The 25832-nt window shown below is 45.0% G+C and overlaps 1 protein-coding gene across 6 annotated transcripts in view; it reads right to left on the bottom strand.

The window, feature by feature from the left end:
- Positions 1-25832, bottom strand: part of EYA2 (EYA transcriptional coactivator and phosphatase 2) — a 151734-nt gene that overhangs the window by 43226 nt on the left and 82676 nt on the right. For all 6 annotated transcript variants that reach the window (XM_077335537.1, XM_077335536.1, XM_077335534.1 and 3 more), the window contains 4 exons: positions 15500-15567; positions 11205-11382; positions 6006-6130; positions 4112-4195 (listed from right to left, as the gene is read on the bottom strand). In XM_077335537.1, the coding sequence (XP_077191652.1) occupies positions 4112-4195; positions 6006-6130; positions 11205-11382; positions 15500-15567 (455 nt within the window). The remainder of the gene's footprint in view (positions 1-4111; positions 4196-6005; positions 6131-11204; positions 11383-15499; positions 15568-25832) is intronic.

Genomic DNA, 25832 nt, shown 5'->3' with positions numbered 1-25832 from the left:
GAGCCATCCTAGGTTAAGGTGACCAGATTGTCCCACTTTTGGAGGGACATCTGGGGGCACCTGGCAAATTGTACGTATGTTGAAATTAAAATTAAATATAAGGTAAAGGTAAAGGTATCCCCTGTGCAAGCACTGAGTCATGTCTGACCCTTGGGGTGACGCCTTCTAGCGTTTTCATGGCAGACTCAATACGGGGTGGTTTGCCAGTGCCTTCCCCAGTCATGACCGTTTACCCCCCAGCAAGCTATTTTTGCGTTCTATGCGTTCTATGAACATTTTTGTTGCTCCATATAGACCAAATTTTTAATCAAGAACCCCCCCCCCCGGTCAACGGTGTCCCACTTTACCAATGTAAAAATCTGGTCACCTTATCCTAGGTGTCCTTTTTATTGTGCCTTGGGGCTGCAGGGCCAGAGCGGTCAGCACAAGCAGCCCCGTGAATCTTCCTTCCATTGAGAAATAACCTCTGAAGTGAAGGTAAGGAAGTGGCAAATGAATGGACCTAGCCATGAGCCTAACAACCTGAGAGGAGTGGCTATCCAAAACTGGGGATAGTCTAGTCCTTGGTCATGCAGTAAAAAGGTAAAGGTAAAGGTATCCCCTGTGCAAGCACCGAGTCATGTCTGACCCTTGGGGTGACGCCCTCTAGCGTTTTCATGGCAGACTCAATACGGGGTGGTTTGCCAGTGCCTTCCCCAGTCATCACCGTTTACCCCCCAGCAAGCTGGGTACTCATTTTACCGACCTCGGAAGGATGGAAGGCTGAGTCAACCTTGAGCCGGCTGCTGGGATTGAACTCCCAGCCTCATGGGCAAAGCTTTCAGAAGGCTGCCTTACCACTCTGCGCCACAAGAGGCTCTTGGTCATGCAGTAAGGCCACCCAATTCATTTTAATTTAAATAGCCCTACCTCAGCGAGGAGAGGTGTGACCTAACCACCTTGGATGACTTCCCACACTGAAGTAGAATAAGAATATAACATCTGTTTCTTCCCTTTCTTATAAAGTATTTTAACTAATCCCCAAAAGAAAATGTCAATTTCCCCCATTGCTGGTGTGTGCGTGCGTGTGTGTGTATATATATACATATATATATATACGTATATATATATACGTGTATATATATATATATATATATACACACACACACACACCCACCCCTAACAGAGGACTCAAGGTAGATAGAAAAGGACTCAAGCACATAGGTAGGACTCAAGCACAAGGTAGATAGAAAAGGACTCAAGCACATAGAAAAATAGCATTAAAACTTGGATAATACAACCTATAAGTATAAATAAATAGAATTAAACAGCTCCAGAACAGATCAGGCCAGCTAGCTGGCTCACTTATTCTTTAGCTAGTCTGCGAAGAGTGCACTGACCCTTCCCCAAAGCACAAGCCTGAGCCTAAGCTCCGCCCCCTAGATTTGCTCTGGGTTCTGCTCTTGGAAAGAGTCCAAGTATCTGACAAAGGGGGCTTTGACTTAGAATCATAGCCTTGGAAGGGACCTCCTGGGTCATCTAGTCCAACCCCCTGCACTATGCAGGACACTCACAACCCTATCGCTCATCCAATGTAACCTGCCACCCCCTTGAGCCTTCACAGAATCAGCCTCTCCATCAGATGGCTATCTACCCTCTGTTTAAAAATTTCCAAAGATGGACTCTTGACCAAAAAAAACTTGGTAGTCTCTAAGAACACCACAGACCTTCAATCTACCAGGTCAATCTAAGAATTTATAAGGAACTGAACTGTTATATAACACTCTTCCATGGGCATAAGAAGGCAATTTTTCTGCCTGGCATCATCCCTAAATTTAAAGCACAACTTTGCTCCTGTTGTGGACTTGTGCCATCTCTCCACCTGCCATTCCATGCTTTATCACACCTGAAAGCTGTAAAAGAAAGGGAGAGAGGGGAGAAACCCTAAAGCAATAACATCAAGGTATATCTAGTGCCCGCAAGGCTTCCACTGACCTCAGTTGTCCAGAGATTTGGTTCTAATCTATACAGGTTTTTCAAGTGTGGAATTAATGCCTGTCTTGAGTGATTAATGAAGGATTATATCGCAAGATGTGCCTGGGAAACCTACCAACTACAAAATAGATCACAGCTAAAGCAACTAGTATTACTCCAAGGTAATAATTGGCCAAGTGAGCACATGTATGTGGGGGAATCCACCACATTATGCCCTTTCAATGTTATTCTTGGATGGTAAAAATTTCTCGTGACTATACCTCACAATTTATATTTCAATTAGCCACTTCACTGCTTGCTCCCAACTAGGTTTGTTCATGAAGGGCCTGCTTCGGCGCCCAAGGAAGTCAATGGCGCCATAGACTATAATGAGAATGTTGGCATTCCCACCTTTCCTGGGGCCTTGGGGGGTGGGTAGCTCCAGGAAGCTCTTCCTGACTCCCCTCCAAACATTTAGGGTAGCTCTTCCCTGACTCCCCTCCTATTGGGCCAAGAGGTCCACATCTAGGGGCTCCCAAAGAGGGCGCCCCATCCTTCCATTATATCCAACTCCAAATCATTAATGATTTGCTCCTTCTATTCTATCCACAGCTCTTTGGGACATCCAATTCCTTCCACAGGAAACCTCTGACCAGTCAGAATAGACAATCCAGACCTTGATAGCTGCACGGGGCAGTTTCAAGTATTCATATATTTCCAGTGCAGAAAGCAAGTCTGGCCCAGTGGGATTCTTAGGTGGGAGAATGCATGGGAGGACTGCCTTACATCAATCTGAGCAAAACCTTGATTGACACGATCCATGGCTAACACTGGTTAGTGTATTTAAGGTTAGCAGCTGTAGGATGGTAATAGCGCTGGGGAAGGGCAAAGAAGACAGAGGGAATACTGCTGTCGTAGTTTTAGTCATATGGCATCAATGTTCCTGCTCATCTGCTAGAAGGAAGCAGGTGCATGCCTCTGCTGAGAAACATCGTTGCCAGGAAGGAAAAAAATAGAGCCTGGCGGACTGGAATGGGGAAACCACCAACAAAATGTTAAGAACTGCAGGCAAGGGCACATTTACTTGTTTGTTTATTTAGATTTATACGTCACCCCTCTTGAGCCCGTCATCTTGGGCTGGTGCACAACATTATGAGAAAATGCATTGTAATAACACCAATAAAAACATATATTTTAAAATTATTAAATTACTAAAAGCTAATGTTACGTGATGTAATGGATTCTGTCCAATATATGACTATATAAGCTTGCCGTGGAGATCATCACATCAGTTAATGGTTTGATCTCCATGCAAACCATGATTTTGTGCACACATATTCTTCAATTATCCTTTCCAGGTTAAGGGGCAGATGGCCCACCCAGTTCTGCTGTCACTCTGCAGATACAGAGAGTCCAGAATATAGCAGCACACAGCAGCAGATCCTCAGAGTGGCTACGAGGATTAGAGCCTCTTGCTCAAGTCAGGGCTTCAGCCTGTGAAAATCTTCAGCCAAACGGTGAGAAGAGGTTCAAATCCTCTCTCTGCCACAGAAACTTGCTTGGCCACCTTGGCTCAGTCACAGTTCCAAAGCCCAACCTGCCCCACAGGGCTGTTGTTGTATGGCAGACCTTCTCAACCAGGGTTTCATGAAACTCTGGGGTTTCTTGATGGCCCTAAAAAAGTTTCCTGAATGAGTTTTTAAATTTTTAAAATATGTTTTAAAATTATTATGTTTAATATGTTTTTTTATTGTTTCACAGAAAATACGCAGAACAAAAACGCAGCATCTCAGTTTTAAAATGTGGAACTTCCACTGAGGCTGGAGGTTCTTGCGCCATGTCTGCTAATGAGCTTGTTCCCTTTTTCCCAGGCAAAAGTGTCAACAAGAAAAACAGTCCACTGTCCTGACTAGCAGATGTTAAACAATACACTTCTCTGAGGAACTTCGGCTACAGGCAATGATGAGATGGTAATTAGATTTTCACATGTCTGAGTGAAGTGCCACTGGACTATATTAAACATATTCTTGAGAAATGAGCAACATCTGTGTGAAAATCTGCTGCATTAGCTGTATCAGCTGCCTGTACAATCCCCGATGCATTCTGGGTGGATGAACATTATTGTGGAGGAAGAAAAACCCAAACAAATTTGACCTACCTTCCCGTATCTAGAGGCAAAGGTGCCTGTGAGTAAGGAGTGAAAAATAATTATCGTCTCGTCCAAGTCCCACACAAACACACGCTGTAGAGGAGGAAAGAAGAGACAAATCACAACCATTGCTTGCAAAGATTTATTCTTTTGGGAATATAGAACTGAATACATTCTTAAATTTAAAAAATTTAAATGGCTGAGAGGGGCGGTATAAAAACTGCAATAGAGCAAACAAATGAACAAACAAACAAGTCCAGGCACAGTTAAAATGACTCCTTTCCCCCCTTGAAGGACTGCCTCCTCCCATAATGTCCAGCCTATACACCGCATACACCCTATTCTCCCTTGCCCTGTTTGCAGAGGTGAGGCAGATTACAGACAAGGATGGGGTATTTCAGCAGTGACAACTCACCTGTGGAATGCCCTCCCCTTGAGAGACTTACCAGGCATCTACACCCTACTCTCTTTCATGTATCCTTTTACGCCAACTTTTAGCTAATGGGTTTGATGTTTGCTTCTAGTCTGAGGCCTGGGTTGTGAGGATGTGTATGTGTGTGGTAAGTGCTGTCAAGTCGGTTCTGACTTCAGGCAACTCGATGAATTAGTGACCTCCCAAGCATCCTATTGTTAACAGCCTTGCTCAGGTCTTGCAAACTGAGGCCTGTGGCTTCTTTGACCGAGTCAATCCATCTCATCTTGGCTCTCCGTCTTTCCCTGCTGCCTTCAACTTTTCCTCGCATTATTGTCTTTTCCTGTGACTCTAGTTTTCTCACAATTTGATGAAAGTACAATAGCCTCAGTTTAGTCATTTTGGCTTCTAGGGAGAGTTCAGGCTTGATTTGATTTAGAACCCACTTCTTTGATTTTTGGTGGTCCACAGCATCCGTCAAACCCTCCTCCAATAACATATTTCACACAAATCAACTTTTTTCCCCCCTGTGAGCTTTCTCCATTGTCCGACTTTCACAACCATACATAGCAAACAGAAATTTAAATATTGTATGGCTTTTCTGTGGTCTGCCTGGGATTATAGTGGTGTGCTAATTTTAATGGTTTTATGCTGCTTTACTCCATGAGCAACTCTCAGAAGAATCAATTAATAAATTTCTGTAACTGGATTAGTTACAATGCAATCAAGTGGAATGCTTGATTGGACAACTATAGTTGGTGCAAGGAAGGCTCACGTATTATGCAAAGAGAACAATATAAAGAAGTTGTTATCATTCATAAAGCTCCTAGGGACACATCATACAAAGGGAAAACAAAGCAAACAAATCCAGGGGGCGCTGTGGCTCAGTGGCAGAATGTCTTCTTGGCATGCAAAACTTCAAGGTTAAATTCCAAGTTAAGGCTCAGGGCATGTGACAGGCCTCTAGATTGTGAAACTGGAGAGCCACTGCCAGCCTGAGTAGACAATACTGATCTTGATGGACCAAAGAGCTTGATTCAGTATAAGGCAGCTTCCAATATTCAGAAAATCAACAAAAGTAAAAAAGATTTTATTTATGCATTTTATGTCCTGCTTTTCTCCCCAATGGAGATCCAAAGTGGTTTGTCAGGAGGTGAGGCTGAGGGACTATGACGGGCCTGGTGAATTTCTGTGAACTAGGCCTTGGACCCTAGTTGTCCCGGATACTAGTCCAGCACTCTTGACCACTACATCCCCCTGGCTCACACATTCTAATCACAAGTTAAGGAAAAAGTTGGATTGGAAAGACAGATCTTGAACTGGAAAGGAAACAGATGACCTGTTAGGTTGGTATATATATTAGGTTGGTTCCGATGCTTCCCTTCTGCTACGGGAGCAATTTCCCACACCTCCTAAAGGCATTCTTGCCTTGGATTTATTCCAACACAAAGCATAAAAGAGGGAAAAGCACATACACTCTTGGTCTCTTACCTCGATTTCAGTGTCAGCTGTTGGGGAGGGCTCATTACTTCTTTTTGAGCGTCCTCGTAGCTTCCCATCACTCCCTTTGTGCTGTCTGTCTGCTTCTGCGTCTTTTACGGGTGTCGTGTATTCGCCTATGATGGGAGAAAATGAATCCTGTTGGGAACTTAGGCCCTTCCTTATGGATCTCAAGCTCACTCAAAAACAATGTTGGGTTGTTCGTGTTATCAAAGCAGCTTTGCCTCATTTGGGAGGAACGATAACTACAGCACCCTTTATTATAGTTCCCAGTTCCCCCTTCACCTGAACGCCTGTTGATAAGAGTTAAACTAATTCTGTGTTCATTACTTTGGAAGTGTCCGCTAAGTGTTGACTCCACTAAGATGAGATGTAGCCAATGAATATCTATGGGCATCTATGGCATGATGCCCATCTGGGCCCTGTTGAATGGGTTAGTTATGCCTTTCGTTACAGATGGAATGACAACACTCATCCAAGGCCACTGCTTGCTAGACCCAATCAGTAGTGTATGACAAGGCTCCCAACTGAGTCAGTGGAAAAGGATGAATAACCACAAGGCTAATCTAGGATACTATGGGTTGAGTTCGGCAATCTGTAAGCAGAAGATGCTGATAGCTATAGACCTCGCTGGCTTTCCCCTACCTGCAGCAGTCCCTTTTAACTCTTGAAAATTGATTCCTGGGATTGCAATTCCCAAATGGGTCAGCCGACTGCAGTGAAAAAATGGGGGGGGGATCACTACCCCTGCCTCTTTTATCAGCAGAACAATAGTAATGGGAAAGGGATGAAGGACTGGTTTCTGCACCTTCCCTCTCAGCGCAGTCCACCAACTCACATCAATCCCACTACCCCAGGAATTAATTTTACCAGGACTGGAAGGGCCTGCTGGCAGGTGGAGAAAGCACAGAAGAGCTGCAATCCTGCAAGTGGATCACTGGATCCAACCCTAAATGAAAGTGTTCTAATTACATTTAAAAGTAACTTTTTAAAAACCAAATGGTTTTTAAATCTTTCAGTAGAATTATATTCAGAGCTGCTTAAAACACACATGCATGTGCATGTGCGCACACAGATTATTATTGTGTGTTTACAACACCCTCAGGGCATAGTTTATCTAGCTCTTTTAACATTCTGTCGTATTCCCTTTTAAATTTTGCCCCAGAAACATTAAAAGGCTTGTTGCTCTTCTACCCCCTCCCCCCCTTCAACCAATGAAAACTGAGATGTTTTAAATATTGGATGACATTTTGATCTCGGAAATTTAATTAAAAAATCATATGGAATTTTAACAACCTATAACATAGTCCCTAGAAAATGTACGTTATTGCCTTAAGTACTTTCACTTAGCATTCAGTTCCCACTGAAATCAACAGTGCTCATTTCCAAATGCTTAGAACTGAGGTTGCAATTTAGCTGAACCGTTGAACAGAGAGAAGGTTTAACCATTTTGAAACTTTTGGAAGCATGCGAAACATTTGCTACCTGCTTCGGGTCCCTGTTGGGAGAGTGGACAGTGAAATATGAGATTGGGGGAGGGAAATCACAAATAGCAAGTTGTGGATAAGACTAACAAGGGCAGGATTCATTTTCATAAATCTCTTTAGCTAGCCATTGACCTCAATTTTGTAAGTGCCCTCCCAACCTCTCCAGTAGCTCAGCGGGTTAAAGAGAAATCTGCCCTGTTCCTTCATGGGAAAAACTGTTCAAAATCTCAGACTGAGATAACATCGAAGGCAGAAAATCCTCTGAGCCTTTTCCCCCCCTTTTCAAAAGACAATATTAGTTTATTTTTCTTTTTGAGTAACAGCAGATGGCCAGGTTTCTTCCATAAGAAAGCAGACCCCACTGTGGCGCTACATACAGTGATCATCCGCAAAAGAGATGGTATTTTACATAAATGACAGTGGCTGCCAATGAACATCGCTGGGGAAGTGATACAAAGGACTGTATTCCAACAGGATATACAAAGATAACGTTACTTGATATCCCCGAGTTTAAAAGCAATGCACTCTAAGAAATCCCAAATCGCACTGGAAAAGTATTGATAGTTTCTCTTTTTTAAAAAGGGAGCTTGTTTTCAGTGATTAATTCAGTGGCTTTAGCAAAATTTCTCAATTTGTTTGAATTCTTCTTAAATTTATCCTAGGTCTTGTTGTTGTTGTTAGGTGCAAAGTCGTGTCTGACCCATCGCGACCCCATGGACAATGATCCTCCAGGCCTTCCTGTCCTCTACCATTCCCCGGAGTCCATTTAAGTTCGCACTGACTGCTTCAGTGACTCCATCCAGCCACCTCATTCTCTGTCATCTCCTTCTTCTTTTGCCATCGATCACTCCCAGCATTAGGCTCTTCTCTAGGGAGTCCTTCCTTCTCATGAGGTGGCCAAAGTATTTGAGTTTCATCTTCAGGATCTGGCCCTCTAAGGAGCAGTCGGGGCTGATCTCCTCTAGGACTGACCGGTTTGTAATCCTAGGACTAGATTTTTGTAAATAGCTGTCATCTCTAAAACAAAAGTGGGAGAATTCAATACCAGTGCTAACTCTCAGCTTGTTTTGCTCTTTAACTCAACATTTGTGTTTTTAATTCTGCAACTTCAGTTTTGCCTAGGCCTCCTGCTCCTTATGCTAGATTTGATTTTCCTCCTCCAATTCTTCTAAGACTGAGATTGGCGTAATTTCTCTCACCTCTGCACTTAGTACTGGCTTCTCGCCTCATGATCTTGTGTCTGAAAGCTCTAATTGCTTCCCAGTTTCCACATCAGCAACACTGGTAGCTCATGTGCACACAAAGGGGGCAGCAGTGGGCCCCTACAAAATGGAGCACACCCTTAGGGTATGAAGCCCAAAACAGGTATTCATAATGACCCAGCTTTCACATGCTGAAAGCAGGGAGGGGCTAACATATGCAACACTGTCTCTCATGTTGCATGGGAAAGTTGTCATCAGGGAGCAAACCCTCAGCTATATACAACTTGGTGTTACAATGCTGTTTGGTTCACCTCTGTCACAGATATTAAGTAGAGATGGACAAGGCACAAAGGGGTGGCAGGTTCCAGTGCAATAGAGATGGGAGTATCCTACATAGTGCAGGGGGTTGGACTAGATGACTCATGAGGTCCCTTCCATTATTTTATGGTTCTATGATTCTAGGAGAAAAGCAAGTGCCTGCCTATCCTTAGAGTAGGAGTGCAGACTTCTAATCTGGCATGCCAGGTTCGATTCTGCACTCCCCCCACATGCAGCCAGCTGGGTGACCTTGGCCTTGCCAGGAAACTGATAAAGCTGTTCTGACCGAGCAGTGATATCAGGGCTCTCTCACCCTCACTGGGTGTCTGTTGTCGTCATCTTCATCTTCTTCCTCTTCCTCTGCTCCAAAAGTGGGTCACAAAAGCCTCCATGTGGGCCAGCCCTCCCTGGCGGGGGCTCCCTGCCCAATGGCCTGACATGCCAAGAGGCGTGTTGCGCCTCTCGCCGCGTCAGGCCGCCGGCAAGGGAGCAACTGCGAGCCGCGCGTTGCTCCCTTGTTGGCAGGGCGGGAATCAGAGAGGCCAATGGTCCTTCCGGAGGAAGGAGCCAATTGGCACCCTTCCTCATCCCGGACAGAGCCCGCTCTAACTCCTCCCCCCAAGCCCTTACGGCTTTATTTAGTCCGCGGCCCCCTCGGTGCCGCGGGCGGGGTTAGGATTATATTTTATACTGCCCCTCTCCACAAGTAACCCTGTAAAGTTTTCAAGGCAAGAGACATTCAGAGGTGATTTGCCATTACCTGTCTCTGCTTAGCAACCTTAGACCCATCCCTTCACATGACTTTCATCTGTCATATCTTTAGGCTGATAATGGTAAGCGAGTTACTTCATCTGTAGTCAAGTTTATATTTTGTGCCCTTAAACTTAGACAGGCATAAGTTAAAAATATCTCTGTGGTTAAGTATTAGTGGGGCTATAGCTTTTATTATTTTCACTGAGATGAGGTGTTTTGAGGCACAGAGGTACCCTGATTTCAGAACAAAACCAGAACAGATTCAGGTGGGTATGAACCAATAGAGCAAAATTTCAATCCAGTCACATACAAACTTCTTCAGACACACTGAAATTGAAGTTACCAGTCTATACATGTAAGTAGAGCAGCCAATTAGCATTATTAAGCATCATAACAGGAGTTTAACAGACACAAAGACCAAACTGAAATAACAAGCTTAGTTTTTATGGCCACTGTTTGTTTGGGTTTAATTTGAGGGGGAAATACAGTGAAGCAAATAAATTATTAAAATTGGAGACTGATGAAGTGAATTTTTTTTAAATTGTGGAATGCTGAGAGTAATTAACAGAGACCCTGTTGTTACATCTGTCTCCTCTCAAACATGGAGGTAACTAACAGTATCTTCTTCTTTAAGGTGGAGTGAGTGGTTGTGTAGTATTACATCTCCTCTGTGCCCAGACCAGAAAAATACATTCCAGACTACTGGACCAAATTACATTACATTCTATATTACATTAAAATCATCTACACAGGGAGCCTGATCCATACATTTGAAGTTACCCCAAAGAAGACACAGGCTCTTGACACCAGCAGGTGGCTCAGCTTCAGTGAGGGTACATCCAGAAGATGCAAAGCTCAAGGTGATATGTGAGACTTAGATATTATCCTAGTGACAGGATACATTATGCATACAAGAGGCAGACAACAGTGTTGTCTTATTTAAATCTGTAATGCCAGTGACTAGTTCCTAGGGGACAGGGGGAAGGAGCCACAGCTGAAATCTACTGAAAATTGGGGGCTCTGACCTGGAATATCTACCACATTATCCTAAATATGCAGGATCTGGCTGGAGGCAGTGAGCAATAAGACCAACATACTGTATACCAGGTTCTAGGTTAATGTTTTACTAGTTCCAGACTGGCACTGAAAATATGATGGGCAACTGAATCAAACCCTTGCCCAGAACTGCAGTTGCCACATGGAGAAAAGGAATGTCAGCAATTACTTGACAAAAGTAGCGTCCAAGAGCACGTTGAAGAGCAACCAAGATTTATTCAAGGTGTGAGCTTTCGAGTGCATGCACTCGAAAGCTCACGCCTTGAATAAATCTTGGTTGGTCTTCAACGTGCTCTTGGACGCTACTTTTGCCGTGCTGCTTCAGGCCAACAGGGCTACCCACCTGAATCTAGCAAATCACTTGAGTCACCTACCAGAAAGCGATTCAGTGCTCTGACTGTTGATGTTGTGTGGCGACTCTTGGAGTGAATAAGCAGATGTCGGGACGGCTGACGGACTGATGCTGTTTGCAGACATGTACGAAGAGTTGTAGGAGGAGCTGTAATACTGCGAATACTGGCTCTGGGTGAAGCCCGGATACGAAGAGTATTCCTTCGAAAGAAGAGACAGCAACTCTCATTGCTCCGAAGAAGCCAAGGCCTTGCCATACCCAACACTTAAGCAGAAAGTATAACAGACAGCAATGCAACAAGGCGTTATTGGCACGTGCCTGGCTTATTAATATTTTGTACTACTGTGCTCAGATTCCACGCTCCAACTAATGGCTGGGATCCTATGAACGAGTCCCATGCACGGGATATAGGTTCTGCTGCAAAGTGCACCTCCTCTTCTGCGAGATCAATGGTTTTCAGTGGACCGGTGTGCAAATGGAAATTTAGCAGAAGGGGAAGCACACTGTCGAGAGCACAAGGAAGTCATTCCTAGGACCCAATCCTAGGTCTTTCACGACTGTGGGGTTCATTCTGCTTACGAGGCCAAGGACTGGAAAATGGAAGAGCAAAACAAGAATTGGTTCAGTGATCTAGTGAGACCCATTTGGTGAACTCAAGGGCCATATGCAAAGCACCCTGCATTTGTTTCTCCTAAAGCAGGGGCAGTCAACCTGTAGTCCTCCAAATGTCCATGGACTACAATTCCCATGAGCCCCTGCCAGTATTTGCTGGCAGGGGCTCATGGGAATTGTAGTCCATGGACATCTGGAGGACCACAGGTTGACTACCGCTGTCCTAAAGCACTGCCCTGCTGTACCACTGTAGAAATGGTGTGTACATATTAAGTGCATTAAAGCTGCAATACGCTCCGATAAGAAGTCACCAGCAATTTCATCCTTCCCACTCAGATCCTATGTCTAACGGCTTGTCTAGACACACAATCGGGATTCTGAAGAAGTGAGCGGTGACTCATGAAAGCTCATATTCTCCCAAAAAATGTTTTTAGTCTTTAAGGTGCTATTGGACTCTTGCACTTTTCTACTGAATTGGGCCCTTGTGTAGAATGGTTTACAAAAGTCACAAAATCTGTTCCACTTTATTTCTGGTAAGGCCTTGGAGGAGGAGCACGTCTCATGGCTTAAGCGCCAATCAGCACTTAACACCCACTCAGAGTGGCTGTCCCGCCCTGGAGTGCCTCCTCCTCCAACCGGCTTGCCTGTCTGTCCAGTGGCCAGCCAATCACCTTCCGTCCTTAACCCCTGACCTCCCCTCCTCCTTCCACTTCCCTCTGAGGCTTAGAGGCTGCAGATCCCTGTGTGAGAGCTGCCCCTGCCAGTGAGTTTCGTAAGAGCTGCCTGCAGCCTTTCCAGGTCCTGATGGGAGGCCATCTGCTGAGTTCTTCCACTCCACCCCCCTAATCTAGCACCCGTTGTATTCTTGAATGCAATGGGCTTGGCCCCTAGTACTACATAATTCACTGCAACTTAGAGGGACATAGAGCATTGCAACACTGTCTGCGGACATCTGAACAGAGTCACTGTTTTGCAAACCCACTTCAAACTATAATTTGCATTTAACAGCAGCCTGCTTAAAGTCTACATACATTTTCCAGGACTGGATCAAGATGGGTAGCTGTGTTAGCCTATCTGTAGCAGCAGAAAAGAACAAGATTTGTGGTAGGCTATGAGCTTTCACAAGTCACAGCCCGTGCCCTGGCACAAATTTTGTTTTTCTTTAAGGTGCTTCTGGGCTCTTGCTCTTTTCCACTACTTTTCCAGATCTTCGATCCTTTCGCTGGATGCATGGCAATTGGCAAAGAACATCACTAAGCTATAGCCATTCCCCATTCTAACACCCAGATGAAAAGTGGCCACCTAAACCTATTGGAAACAGAATTCAGGGAGCATTTTTGTAGCTTCTTATGTCCCCTAGAATCATATTGGTCTGAGGGTCCGTTTCAGTATTTCTATTTGGGGGAAAAAATGGAGAGACCCCCTTCATAGTTGGTCAACAGCAACTTTTACCGGCAAACATTCTCATATAGTATTTCTGCATGTTATGTATCCACAAACATATATGGTGCTCATATAAGCGAAACATGATGTTCACAAACACTTATACATGCAAAGAAGGAAGAGAACAAGCACACTCTGACAGTTCCATATTCAGTTCCGGGTCCCCATGTGACATTTCAGACGGTATATTCAATATTTCTTAGCTAAAGTTAAGACTGGAAGAGGGAGTTCTCTGCAAGATAATGTCAACAGCTAGAGTTTTTTTTTTGGGGGGGGGAATATAAAGCCACTCATGTGATACAGTGAGGTCCCCATAGGGAATCTGAAATGTTTTCAGAGATACAACCCAAGATCTGAGCCAGGGCTAAGTTCGTGGGGGGGGGGGGGAAGCAAAATCATTTTTGAAAGTATTTGGCTGCTAATCCCCCCTGCCAAGCTGCTAAGCTCTGTGAATGGCTTTAGATAAAGGTAATTTTAAAAAATCAGATGTTAAGCATTTTCTGGATCTTGCCCCCTCAGGCATGCAGCTCATTCTTTTTCACCTGCTGCTGTTGAATTTGGCACTTGAACTAAGGCGTGAAGGGCACAACTAGACGATTTGGCGTTCCAGCGGACACCGCACCCATATTACAGCAGGAACTATCTTCCTTTAAAAATGCTTCAGGGGGGCAATCCTACTTGTGACCACGGAGATGTCTCCTCCCCCTGTGTGGTGGTCCTCAGCAGGAATGGGCCCCTGTAGCATAAGAACATAAGAGAAGCCATGTTGGATCAGGCCAAGGGCCCATCCAGTCCAACACTGTGTCACAAAGTGGCCTAAACCCAGGTTCCATCAGGAGGTCCACCAGTGAGGCCAGAACTCCAGAAACCCTCCCACTGTTGCCCCCCACAAGCATCAAGAATACAAAGTACCAATGCCCCAGACAAAGCGTTCCATCGATACGTTGTTGCTAATGCCACTGATAGACCCCTGCTCCATATGTTTACTTAAACCCCTCCTGGAGATGTCTATTCTTGCAGCTGCCTTCACTTCCTGCTGCAGTGAATGCCATGTGTTAATTACTCTTTGGGTGACAAAGCTGTCTCCAGGGACCCCATATCTAGTTGTGCCCTAGAAGGACAGGATTCATGCTGGATTCTCCTTGTACACCAGCTAGATCAGCACCCTAGTAGCACCACCAACACCTGAGAAATTCCTAGGGTTAATTTCCCTGTATAAGTTGATCTTCGGTGCACCTATGGTAGGAGAGCATGAGGAAGAGGAGCTGAGCTAAGTCTTCCCCGTTTCTCATTGCCCCTCTTTTCTGGGCTTTTCTCCCTCTCAACTAGAGACAGAACTAATCCTCAAAAGCGTCAATGCCTTTGCATGTTTTTGAACTGATCCTTGGGCTAACGGGAGGTTAGAGCAGGGGTCCTTAACCTTTGGAATTCTGACACAGTGTGGATGGTGCAGCCACTAAATGGCTGTCACAAAATGGCACTTTGTGATACAGCTGCTGCCAAAGCAACATTTTTGAAAATCTGCACAGCCAATGAAATCTCCATTGGCCAATCAGAAGCTTTGTTGGGCAAAAGGCTTACCCACTTTCTTAAAGCACTTGGAGGGGGGGACCTGGAGAGGTATTGGTGGATGCTATAAACCCACAGACACCACCCCAGGGACCCCGGGTTTGAGTATTTTTTGCAAAGCAGTCCCACATTCCTAGAATTTAAGCCCTTTGGTTTGGATGAGTCTAATTTAAACAGAACGCACAGATAGGTAGGAAATATTTTACAGCAAGAGAAGCATAGAAAGTCTGGTTAGAGTTAAAATAATGCTAGTGTGAGTTAACTCATATTCTGATCATCCCTCCTCCTTGTGACCTGAGAGACAGGTCTGTATCAGCTTCCAAGACGGAACAAAAGCGGTTGGGTATTGCTATTTCTGGGGCTGCCAAAGGAAGAACCCCCCCCCCTTGTTTGAGGCAATGAGAACTGAAGGCTTATATTCTCCATTTCCCACCAAAAACCACTTAATATTCCCAGCTATGGATCAGAGGCGTGTGGGCCATATCTTCTAATTTGTTGACATAGTGATTTGGCTCTTTGGCCTTTACAGGTGAAAACTTGGCCTTCCATCAGAAGAAAATATATAGCTGGGGAACTGATTACCCACTTCACAATTTAGTATAAAAGACACCCCCCCTCCATAGCAATGTATGACCATCAGGGACAAGTATCAATGAAGTTAGCTGGCATCTATGCAGAAGGTTCAAGTTGTACCTGATGCACTGTGCTGAACCCAGCAGAACCTGTCAGACCATTGGGTCCCTGGTATATCCCTGAGGTACCTAAGAAAAGAGAAAAAAACAAAGAGAAAATAGACATAACCGAATTCACAAAACAAGTAAGCCATACATATAAGCCAAGAACCCCTATATCAGGGGTAGTCAACCTGTGGTCCTCGAGATGTTCATGGACTACAATTCCCATGAACCCCTGCCAGCAAATGCTGGCAGGGGCTCATGGGAATTGTAGTCCATGAACATCTCGAGGACCACAGGTTGACTACCCCTGCCCTATATTACCCAGGTACAGTTTGGTCTTATATATCACTCTACCAAAGTGGGGGAAAAAAGATTTGCAATTACAGTAGGCACTGCTGCTCAGTGAAAGACCACATGCTTGATAGATAGGTGGTCCCAGGTCCCCCCCCCCTTCACCCCAGCATCTCCAGTTAAAGTTTTTGTTATAATTGGTGTTGGGATATGGGAACGATCTCTCCCTGCCTGGGGAGCTCCTGCTGCTCTGAGTAAACAGATACCTTCATATGTTCACAATGTGGATACATTGGGTAGTAAAATGTGCAGCCACAGGATGAACTGGCGCTTGAGCTTATGGTGACACTGGCTGCCTCTGCATAGCAACCCTGGACTTCTTTAGAAGGTTCCCATCCAAGAACTAGACCATTTATGCACTGGGAACTTCAGTGCCCCAGCTCCCGTGCAGGAGCAGAAATTGGGGGCAGATGAGGTGCACCAGGCCAAATGCTCCCCCATGTGGGTGCAGGAAGAGTTGGGGCAACCTGCCATGACTAAAACTCCAGCCTGCAGCCCAGCATGAAACCTCCAGTGCGTAAACGGTCCTAGACAGAGTAGACCCTCCTTACCTTCCCCAATCTGATGAGATCAGCCTAGCCCGGACTATCCAGGTCAGGGCAACCCTTCCTGTAGTCAGTAATAACCCCATTAAGAGTACCAACATACCTCAGCAACTTCCTTTTGTCCCCCAAGCCAAGCAAGAACGAATTAACAATGGAACTACAAAGACTGTAGTGTATTTTCCTTCGTACGACCAAAATATTTTAGTAAGGTTTGATACTATACAGCTGTAGACTTCAATTCTGTAACCTCATTATTGTGTCCAAGGCTTGTGAAGCCTATTTGCCAGCCTGCATTTTAGACAAAGTACTCTTTAGGCACTGTGACCATGTGTGTGTTGGGGAGCGTGTGTCACCTGTGATCCTCTTGAAAAGTAGCACGCTGTGCACAAACCTGAAGAAATCATGCAGACAGAAGAGGTCACAGCAACCACTCCTGGATTTCACGTAAAGGCAAATGTACCTACCATCTGCTAATGTGTTATTCGTGCCCCTGCCAAGCTGCTGAAATGACCCGGCATGGAGCAGGAATTTGCTTAAGACCCCCTCCCCCTTTCTTGGAAAAAAAAAAGTACCCGAAGAATCGAACGCCAGACTCACAGCGCAATTCTATGCTGAGTTACTCCAGCCTGAAATAATTAATTTCAATTGGGCTTAGGTTGGAGCAACTCTGCATAAAGCTGCAATATCAGGTTCGCCTCCTCTGAATTGCCAGATTCTTCAACTGTGCTGGAGAGCCAGTGCATGGGACCAAGCGGGGAGCAGATTCAGCCAGAGCCCAGGAACAAATGCTTCTCAGTGTCTCCATGCTGTGTCCCTTCTCTGAATATCCGCTTGTTTGTTTTCATTTTAAGACCCAAGATTAAGCAGGGGAACGGACAGCTGAACAAACTGCAGCCTGCCAAGTGCAGTCAGTCACAAAAGCACATGCAGGGAGAAATAAATCTCATGCCAAAAGTGTGAGGGGGGGGGAGAGAGAGGAGGGAACCACCCTAGAAGGAGAATCTGTTTCCAGAACTAATTTGCCACCACATCTGGCCTTGAAAAGCATTTTAGAAAGAGGAGGGGGGAAACATTGAAGTGCAGAGAGGTCAAGGGCTTATTATCTCCCACCATGGAGCCTGCCTTGAGATGCCAACCTTGGCCACTGCATTAGTTGCATAGATTCCACCCCACAGGAGGTAAATCTTAAAAAGTACCTACCTACATGTCAACAGCTTTGCATTTCCAAGCCCCCTGCCCCACCAATTGCCTCTCAAGGCAGGAATTCAGCACTTAAAACCCAAATGTGTCTGCAGACCAAGGCTCAAAGATGTCAAGGCCAAAACATCAGAATTGCAAGAAGTACCCCTCCGGAAATATGCCCGTGTATCTGATGCAGCCCATATGGTGCTGCGGAGAAGAGTCCGGCTAGATGAGACCAGTGGTCCATCTATTCTGCAATCTGAAGAAGGCAGTGGTTCACCTGGCACTGGGGGAAATAAAACCATCTTTGGATCTGGAGTACTTCAGACTGTAGACTTGTTTCCTCATGTTGAAAATATTCTGTACACTTAAGAGATCCAGCAGAAGAGGGATTTGAAGTTTTCCTAATTTTCTACTGGATGGAATATTTTTATGACAAGGGAAATTCAGAGCTGGAATCTACGGACTCAAGGAATGCAGCCCATTCTGCCATTTGAGTACCACCTCTTTCTCTTGACAGGCTTTACTCCAGAAAAGTAGTATCAATGTCCATGCAACTTTAGCAATCCTAATAAACCATGATAGATCCATCTGATGTGAACTTATCATGTGCCAAAGCCTTCTTCTTGGTTCTCTCCAAAATGATTTCCTTTCACTTAGCATTATGCAGATTTTCACTTTGCCCTTAGTCTTGCCAAGAGGCTACAGACAGCATGACGGACAGCTGAGTTTTGCACTAGGGTCTGGGAAGCCCAAGCTCAAATTCCTACTCTGTTACAGAAAGTGATCGGATGACTTTGAGACAGTCACATAGTCTCACTCACTTCAGAGAGGTATTGCTGTAATATAGGGGCAAAGAGAGAGAAATTAAACTAGTGCATATAGAGATATCATTATCTAATACCACTCTAATGGCAGAAAGTGAAGAGGAACTAAAGAGCCTGTTGATGCGGGTGAAGGAGGAGAGTGCAAAAGTTGGCTTGAAACTCAACATCAAGAAAATGAAGATCATGGCATCCAGCCCTCTCAATTCTTGGCAAATAGATGGGGAAGAAATGGAGATAGTGACAGATTTTATTTTCCTGGGCTCCAAGATCACTGCAGATGGGGACTGCAGAAAAGAAATTAAAAGACGCTTGCTCCTGGGGAGGAATGCTATGGCAAATCTAGACAGTATCCTAAAAAGCAGAGACATCACCCTGCCAACCAAAGTGCGTTTAGTCAAGGCTATGGTATTCCCAGTTGCAATGTATGGCTGTGAAAGTTGGACCATAAGGAAGGCCGAGCGTCAAAGAATTGAGGCTTCTGAACTCTGGTGCTGGAGAAGATTCTGTGAAGGCTCAAGGGAGTGGCAGGATACAGTGGATGAACAATAGGGTTGTGAGTGTCCTGCATAGTGCAGGGGGTTGGACTACTAGATGACGCAGGAGGTCCCTTCCAACTCTGTGATTCTATGATTCTATGTACAGGCCGTATCTCTGTTGCTTTGGAACACCTTGAATAATGCACTTTCAAATCACTACATTGATCATTTGCAACCGGATTTTCTTCTTCCAGTTGCAAATCACAGAAACAGAGAATTGGAAGGGACCTCCAAGGTGAGTGCAATAGCGCACTGAAGAGTGCATTATCCACGAAGAAGGTAATCAGCCTTGAACTACTCATGCCAGTAGTTCAAGGTTCTGAATGGTGAAGTTTAGCCAGTAAGTAATGCATGAAACTCTTCCCAATCTTTTCTTTTTAATGTTCAAAGTGTCTGCCGTTGGCTACTAGACAGGTACATGAACAAAAAACACACTCACGGTGCCTTACTAATCAGAGCTTTATCGTACTAAATCTGTCGACTTCAATGCACTTTGAAAGGTATAACTCTGCCACCAATCGCATGGCTATTCACCTAAGCCAGCGGAGGGTTTGCATCATGGAGCTTTCGCCCAATCAAGTGCACTCCTTTCAAAGCAGGAAGGCAACGCAAGATCTTTTCCTTTTGGATCTTCTCCACGTGGAGCAGAGTTCACATCTGTGTTCAATCAAGTCTGCGGCTGAAAATGTCACAATGCCTTCATTCACAGGTAACACAGAGAACATTTAGCCAGTAATAAAACAACCTGGGTATTAGAGAACAGCCCGTCAGATACAGAGTATTGGAAAGTACTTGGTTGGGGGGGGGGGGGGAGTCTAAATTGACCTCATGCCATGGGCTTTTCCAGTGATGGATTGTGAAATGAGATATTTGAGCATATAAGGGCAATGCCCAAAATGAAGCCATTAGTGAATTCGACAGCCTGTCCTTTTCATGACAAACTGATTCCACTTGCCATTCCTTTAATGTTCCTTTTAAAAAAATGAGACACACTTTAGTGCACTTGCATATGTCTGAGCCATAGATGTGGCATGCCTCAACCTTGGTGGTCCGCAGGCTTGGCTGACCTTTAATATTCATCAGCTTGCGATACTCACACATGGATGAATAAAGGTTACAAAAATCAGTAACAGCAGCACATAAAAATGAAGTTCTCTTGTCAGCCATAGAGTTCTATATTGGTAAGCTTCTAGGGGGCATTTTTTTTCCTTTAAAAAAATCACAGAGTTAAGAAAACCCATTTAATTAAGACACGTCTATGATGAACAAGCAATTTAACAATTATCAAGCACCGTTATTAGCTCTCCGCAAATCTTTAGCTATCTAAACGTCTATTACAGTTCTATGTAACCTAACATAAATCATTTTTTAAAATCACGAGCCAAAAGATTCATATCTTTCCCCCAAATACTTTCTATAGACCCATTACCCCCACTGTATTCCACCCATGTCATAATATCTCTTTGAAAGCCAAAGTTAAGGTGACCACTTAAGTTGCAGATACATCAAGACTTTCTGCTTAATTGCTGCTCAGAACCCCAAGGATCACAAAGCTATGACATATGTCGTGTAGCCAGGAGATCTGAGGCTTGGCTGGCAGCCAGGGAAGGGATGTTCAGAGGTGGGTTGCCACTTTCCACTTCTGTGTCATAACTACTACTGTTCCTTTAAGCAACTCCATACAAATCCTCAGAGGTCTCCCATCCAAATATGGCTTAGCATCTGAGATCCGACAGGATCGGGCTTGCCTGGGCTATCTGGATCAGAACTCCTAAGGAGTAGGTTCCAGTATTCTCACAGGCTTTAAGATTCAAGATAGGGCACGGATGCAAAGTATGAGGATGGGGAACAAGGTAACAACACGTGGCTCATGGTTCTTACTCCGATTGGGGAAATCCACTGTATTTTGTCTGCTGAGCAGGGCTGGCCCAGGGTTGCCAGCTTCCAGGTAGGGCCTGGTTATCTCCCAGAATCACCACCAATCTCCTGATTGCACAGATCAGGAGATCTATAGATTTCTTCCCCTGGAAGAAATGGCTGCTTTGCGGGGTGGGCCCTATGGCATGACATCCCACTGAGACCAGGCTCCACCCCCAAATCTCCAGGAATTTTCCAACCTGAAAAAGAATGTTGAAGGGAACAGCTGGATTTGGTGACATGCATGTTGTAAACCACATCACCTTGCACTACTGAGTCTGACATCTCTTAGTCTTTTTGCTTGTAGGGTTCAGATGCTCTAAAGTGGGGACCGTCAACCCACGGTCTGCGGCTGCCTCTCCCCCCCCCCCCGTAGTGAGAAGCTCACCAGGCCGCTTCACTCGCGGTCCGGCTAGCTTTTTGCTGCGAGAGGGTGGGGAAGAGGTAAGCTCGGCCGCCGGCATGCTGGTGGACACAAAAGCGCATGCGCGGACCTGCTGCGCATGCGAGTTAGCGCCCCCTGGTGGTGAAAACGCACATGCGCGGCAGCTTGTGTGATTGTGCAGAATATGGTTGGGAAGCTTAGCTGTGCACACACCCACCTGAGGACCCTCCCCTTCCCACCACCTCCAGGCCCAACAGTGGCCATTTGGGAAGGGGTGGGTGGGTTCACATGACCACATGTAGTCATATCATCCAACCAATGTTAACAAATTATAAAAACTTAATTAAGCCATCAGGAACCCTTCCAGGGCCATCAAGAAACCCCAAGGTGTCATGAAACCCTGGTTGACATGCTTCTACACATGTGAGTACTAGGAATGTTAAGAACAAATTAAGATTTCAATCAATTTTCTTTTTGACTACATCATGGGCGATGTCCATAAATCATTGGGCTGGATTTCCTCTCTGCCCTAATTCAGGCTTCATTCCCATGAAATCCCACTGGAAAGGAATTTTCAACTCAATAAAGCCAAGTTCAATTTAAAAAAGAAAAGAAAAAGAAAACGCTGGCAGTATCACTCCTTTTCAAGAAAGCCCGTATTGCTGAGAGCATAAAAATAAAGTAGCAAAGTCACCTTGTGAAAGAGTAACTGTGCCAAAGCTGCAGTTGGAGAATTAGACCTTGGAAAACCGAGCATGCTGAGGCAAGTTTAATTTTTAAAAAATTTGTCTCAGTATTTTGTGTGTATGTTACAAGCTAAAAAATTATATGGGTGCCAGTAGAGTTTGAGCAATTGCCAATAATGAAAACATTTTTCCAACTAGCAAGTCTGGTTGCTACACAGGCAAACTGCTGGATACACAACCCACCGGAGGCTGTTCCAAAGTCAATGCTTTACTTTTCAGGACCAGCATACAGTGGAATAAGCAAGTATTTGCAAAATGTGTAGGGCCTTTTATTGACTAAGCCTGAAACAATATAAGAGCGTTTGTCATAGTTATCACTCTCTTAAAATACTTGGTGACAGCTATTTAGAAGTCTGAGCAATTTATGGTGGCTAAATCACATAACAACTTTTTGCCCAGGCAAATAGATTGGGATTGTATACATTACAATAAAAACTGAAATTCAAATCCTGTGTCAAAGAAATGTGGCCTATGCACTGCACAATGTAGGAAGGTTTCCACTTCAATTTACAATAGACCACAGATTAAACTTCTGCGAGTCACAAGGGAAAAATAGAAACCCTCTGTGCATTTATTAATTGAAACATTTATACCCCACCTTTCCGCTCGGCTCACGGGGACTTGGTGTGTATATACAGAGAACAGGATCACATCCACTAACTCCATGTATTCGGTCTCACTGCACCTTTAGAATGCTTTGGGCTGATCCTGCGTAGAGCAGGGGGTTGGACTAGATGGCCTGTATGGCCCCTTCCAACTCTATGATTCTATGATTCTACCACAAGGCCAGCATGAGTATAAATATGTAGGCTTCATCCAGGTAATCAGGAACTGCTTTTCCAATGGCATGGACTGGATGCAGGCTTATGCATAAGGGTCAGGGCTGTCTGTAGGCAGTCATGTGGCCAGGCCAGAAGGCATGGACCCAGTGCCCATGTGTCACCTAGAGTCCCATCTCTCTTTGATGACTGGCGATAATACAGGCATTTCCGTACATTGGAATGCCAACTCCCGGTTGGAGAATTCCTGAGGATTTGGGAGTGAAACCTGGCGAAAACAGGGCTTGGGGAGGGGAGGACCTTTGGCGGGTATAAAGAAATAGAGACTACCTTCCAAAGTGGCCATTTTCTCCAGGCAAACTGATCTGAAGATCAGATGTAATTCTGGGAGAAATCCAGGCTCCGTCTGCCCACCTACCATTGCATGCGTAAAGGCAACGAATTCGATTCAGAAACCAGAGTTGACCAAATAGTGTATGCTAAATTCAGCAGCAACATTTTGGATGTGAAGAAATTGACAGAATATACATGGCGGACAACCCTTAAAAAGTTGCTACAGTCAAGCTCAGTGGTTCTCAACCTTCCTAATGCCGCGACCCTTTAATACAGTTCCTCGTGTTGTGGTGACTCCCAACCATAAAATTAGGCAAGTGTTCTTTCACAGAAATTAAACCGAAACTGACTAATGGCGTGAAGATCCATTGTTCATGATTGTATATAAATTGTTTTTTTTCCTGAGGTTTCTCAGTTAAGTTCTGCCTCTTGTCCCACCATGCTGATCTTGCTCTTTTCCGCTGTTCCAGACAGACGAACACTCTCTCACAATCTACCCCACAAGGCTATTGTGTGGATGGCATCCCCCGGCCAAGCTGCTTGCCCCTGTGAAAGGGTAATTCGACCCCCAAAGGGGTCCCAACCCCCAGGTTGAGAACCACTGGTCTAGCTGCATTGATTGGGTGGGAAAGTGGCATGATATAGCCCAATCTCATCAGATCTGAGAAACTAAACCAGGTTGGCACTTAGATCGGGGACCCCCAAGGAAGACTCCGCAGAGGAAGGCGATGGCAAACCACCTCTGCTTCTCACTTGCCTCAAAAGCCCTTTGGGATTGCCGTAAATCGGCTGCAGCTTGACAGCATCTTACATACGCACAGACACACACACACAAGTGCATCAAATTTAATGAGCTAGAGTTATTCTGACAAGATTGCCTGGATAGTCTTGGCTGTGGGTACGAGACCGTCTTGTGGTACAGAGTGGTAAGGCAGCAGAAATGTTGTCTGAAAGCTCTGCCCATGAGGCTGGGAGTTCAATCTCAGCAGCCGGCTCAAGGTAGACTCCCATCCTTCCAAGGTCAGTAAAATGAGTACCCAGCTTGCTGGGGGGTAAACGGTAATGGCTGGGGAAGGCACTGGCAAACCACCCCGTATTGAGTCTGCCATGAAAACGCTAGAGGGCATCACCCCGAGGGTCAGAAATGACCCAGTGCTTGCACAGGGGATACCTTTACCTTTACGAGAGAGAAGAGGGGGTCTCACCCCTTGTTCCCATGATCGTTGACAGATCCTTTGCTTCCCGCTGTCTGGTGTGAGCTGATGAGGAGATCTCACATCTCATTTCCTTCATAAAGCTACAGGACCTGGAGCCTTGTGATCTGCAACAAAGCCCCATTTGCCCATTGCCTTCTGCCCGCAAGTAGTCTGCTTCTTCTCCATGGAAAGTTTTGAACTCCTACACAATCTCATGTGATTGCTTAAAACAGTCTTACTTTGTAGCACTCACCTGCAAACCTCACTGACTACAACAAGTCTTTTCTATACGCAACGGAGGAAGTTCAAACATGCGCTCGTACACAACATGTTTCTTGTTACATGATCACACGCAGCTGAGTGTGTGAGCAATGAAAAGCACTAGTGTTTCCAGTTGGCCCCAGCAGCTATGGAAAAAGTCACTTGATGCTATAGCCAATGAATGGGGAACATGAATCTGGGAACTGCTTCCCCTTGATGGAAGAGCCTCACACTATGCTTTCCTGAAAGTTAAGTACATGAAGATATTTAAGGCAAAGAAACCACTGGCCCACCAATGAGGCTCTTCAGAGGTCTCTCCCTGCTTTTCTACCAGAGATCCCTTTAATGGGAGGTGTCAAAGACAGAGCCTGGAACCTTTCTCCAAGCAAAGCATGTATTCTGCCAACAAGTCATGCTCTAAAGTATGCTTCTTGGGTTCACACTTTCTTATATGCCCAGGGTAATGCTGATCTCTACAGGAACTTTCCTCCAGCTTAGAGAACTGGGGGGCTCTTGCCTTCTGCTGGGCACAAGGCAGGGGTCACCGGGGGAGTGGAGGGGGAGGTAGTTGCAAATTTTCTGTATCATGCAGGGGTTTCAGAGGATCACCCTTGAGGTCTCTTCCAGCTTTTTTCTTTTTAAAGAACAGCATCCAGAAGTGTCCAGACTCTTGTAATTGAACACCATAATACAATCATCAATACAGGTGCAAATTCTAAAGGGTCTTCGTGGCATCTAAATGCCTGACAAACAACTGCTGTTGGCCTTCACTGTCTTCTCCAAGCTGCTACTTTGAAAGCAAGAGGTTAAGGGCTCTGCAGAATTATCTCCCACCCACAGTACTCCAGTGGCTTTGTCATGTTCAAAAGCTTGCAGCATTGACCCTGCATATATCAAACAAGGAAGAACATAAAATGTTACATGGTTGTCATTGGGGCATACTTCAAATTGAGTAACAGACCTGCAAAACCAGAAGATAACTGAATCCATATGCAGACCCTGTCATACTGCTTAACTGTCTGCCCTTTGGCATAAAGTTCCTTTCCAACAAGCTTGGCATGTATTCTTGCCTGGAAGTGTTTGAAAACTGCTGTAAAGAGCATCTGATTTTAAAAAGAATCCTAGAAGGTATCAATATGCTTGCAGCGGCACAGAGCTATAACACAAAGGAACAACACTTGTACAAAATTAGTGTGCATTAATGTCTATTGAAACCTGCATTTAAAAAACTTGCCCTCCATTAAGCAGAATTTTCACCACTGAAAATGTAATAGCGCTGTTGAGTAAATAC

This window comes from Paroedura picta, chromosome 4, assembly GCF_049243985.1.
Source record: "Paroedura picta isolate Pp20150507F chromosome 4, Ppicta_v3.0, whole genome shotgun sequence".
Taxonomy (NCBI): domain Eukaryota; kingdom Metazoa; phylum Chordata; class Lepidosauria; order Squamata; family Gekkonidae; genus Paroedura; species Paroedura picta.
This window is presented reverse-complemented; position numbering and strand designations above follow the sequence as displayed.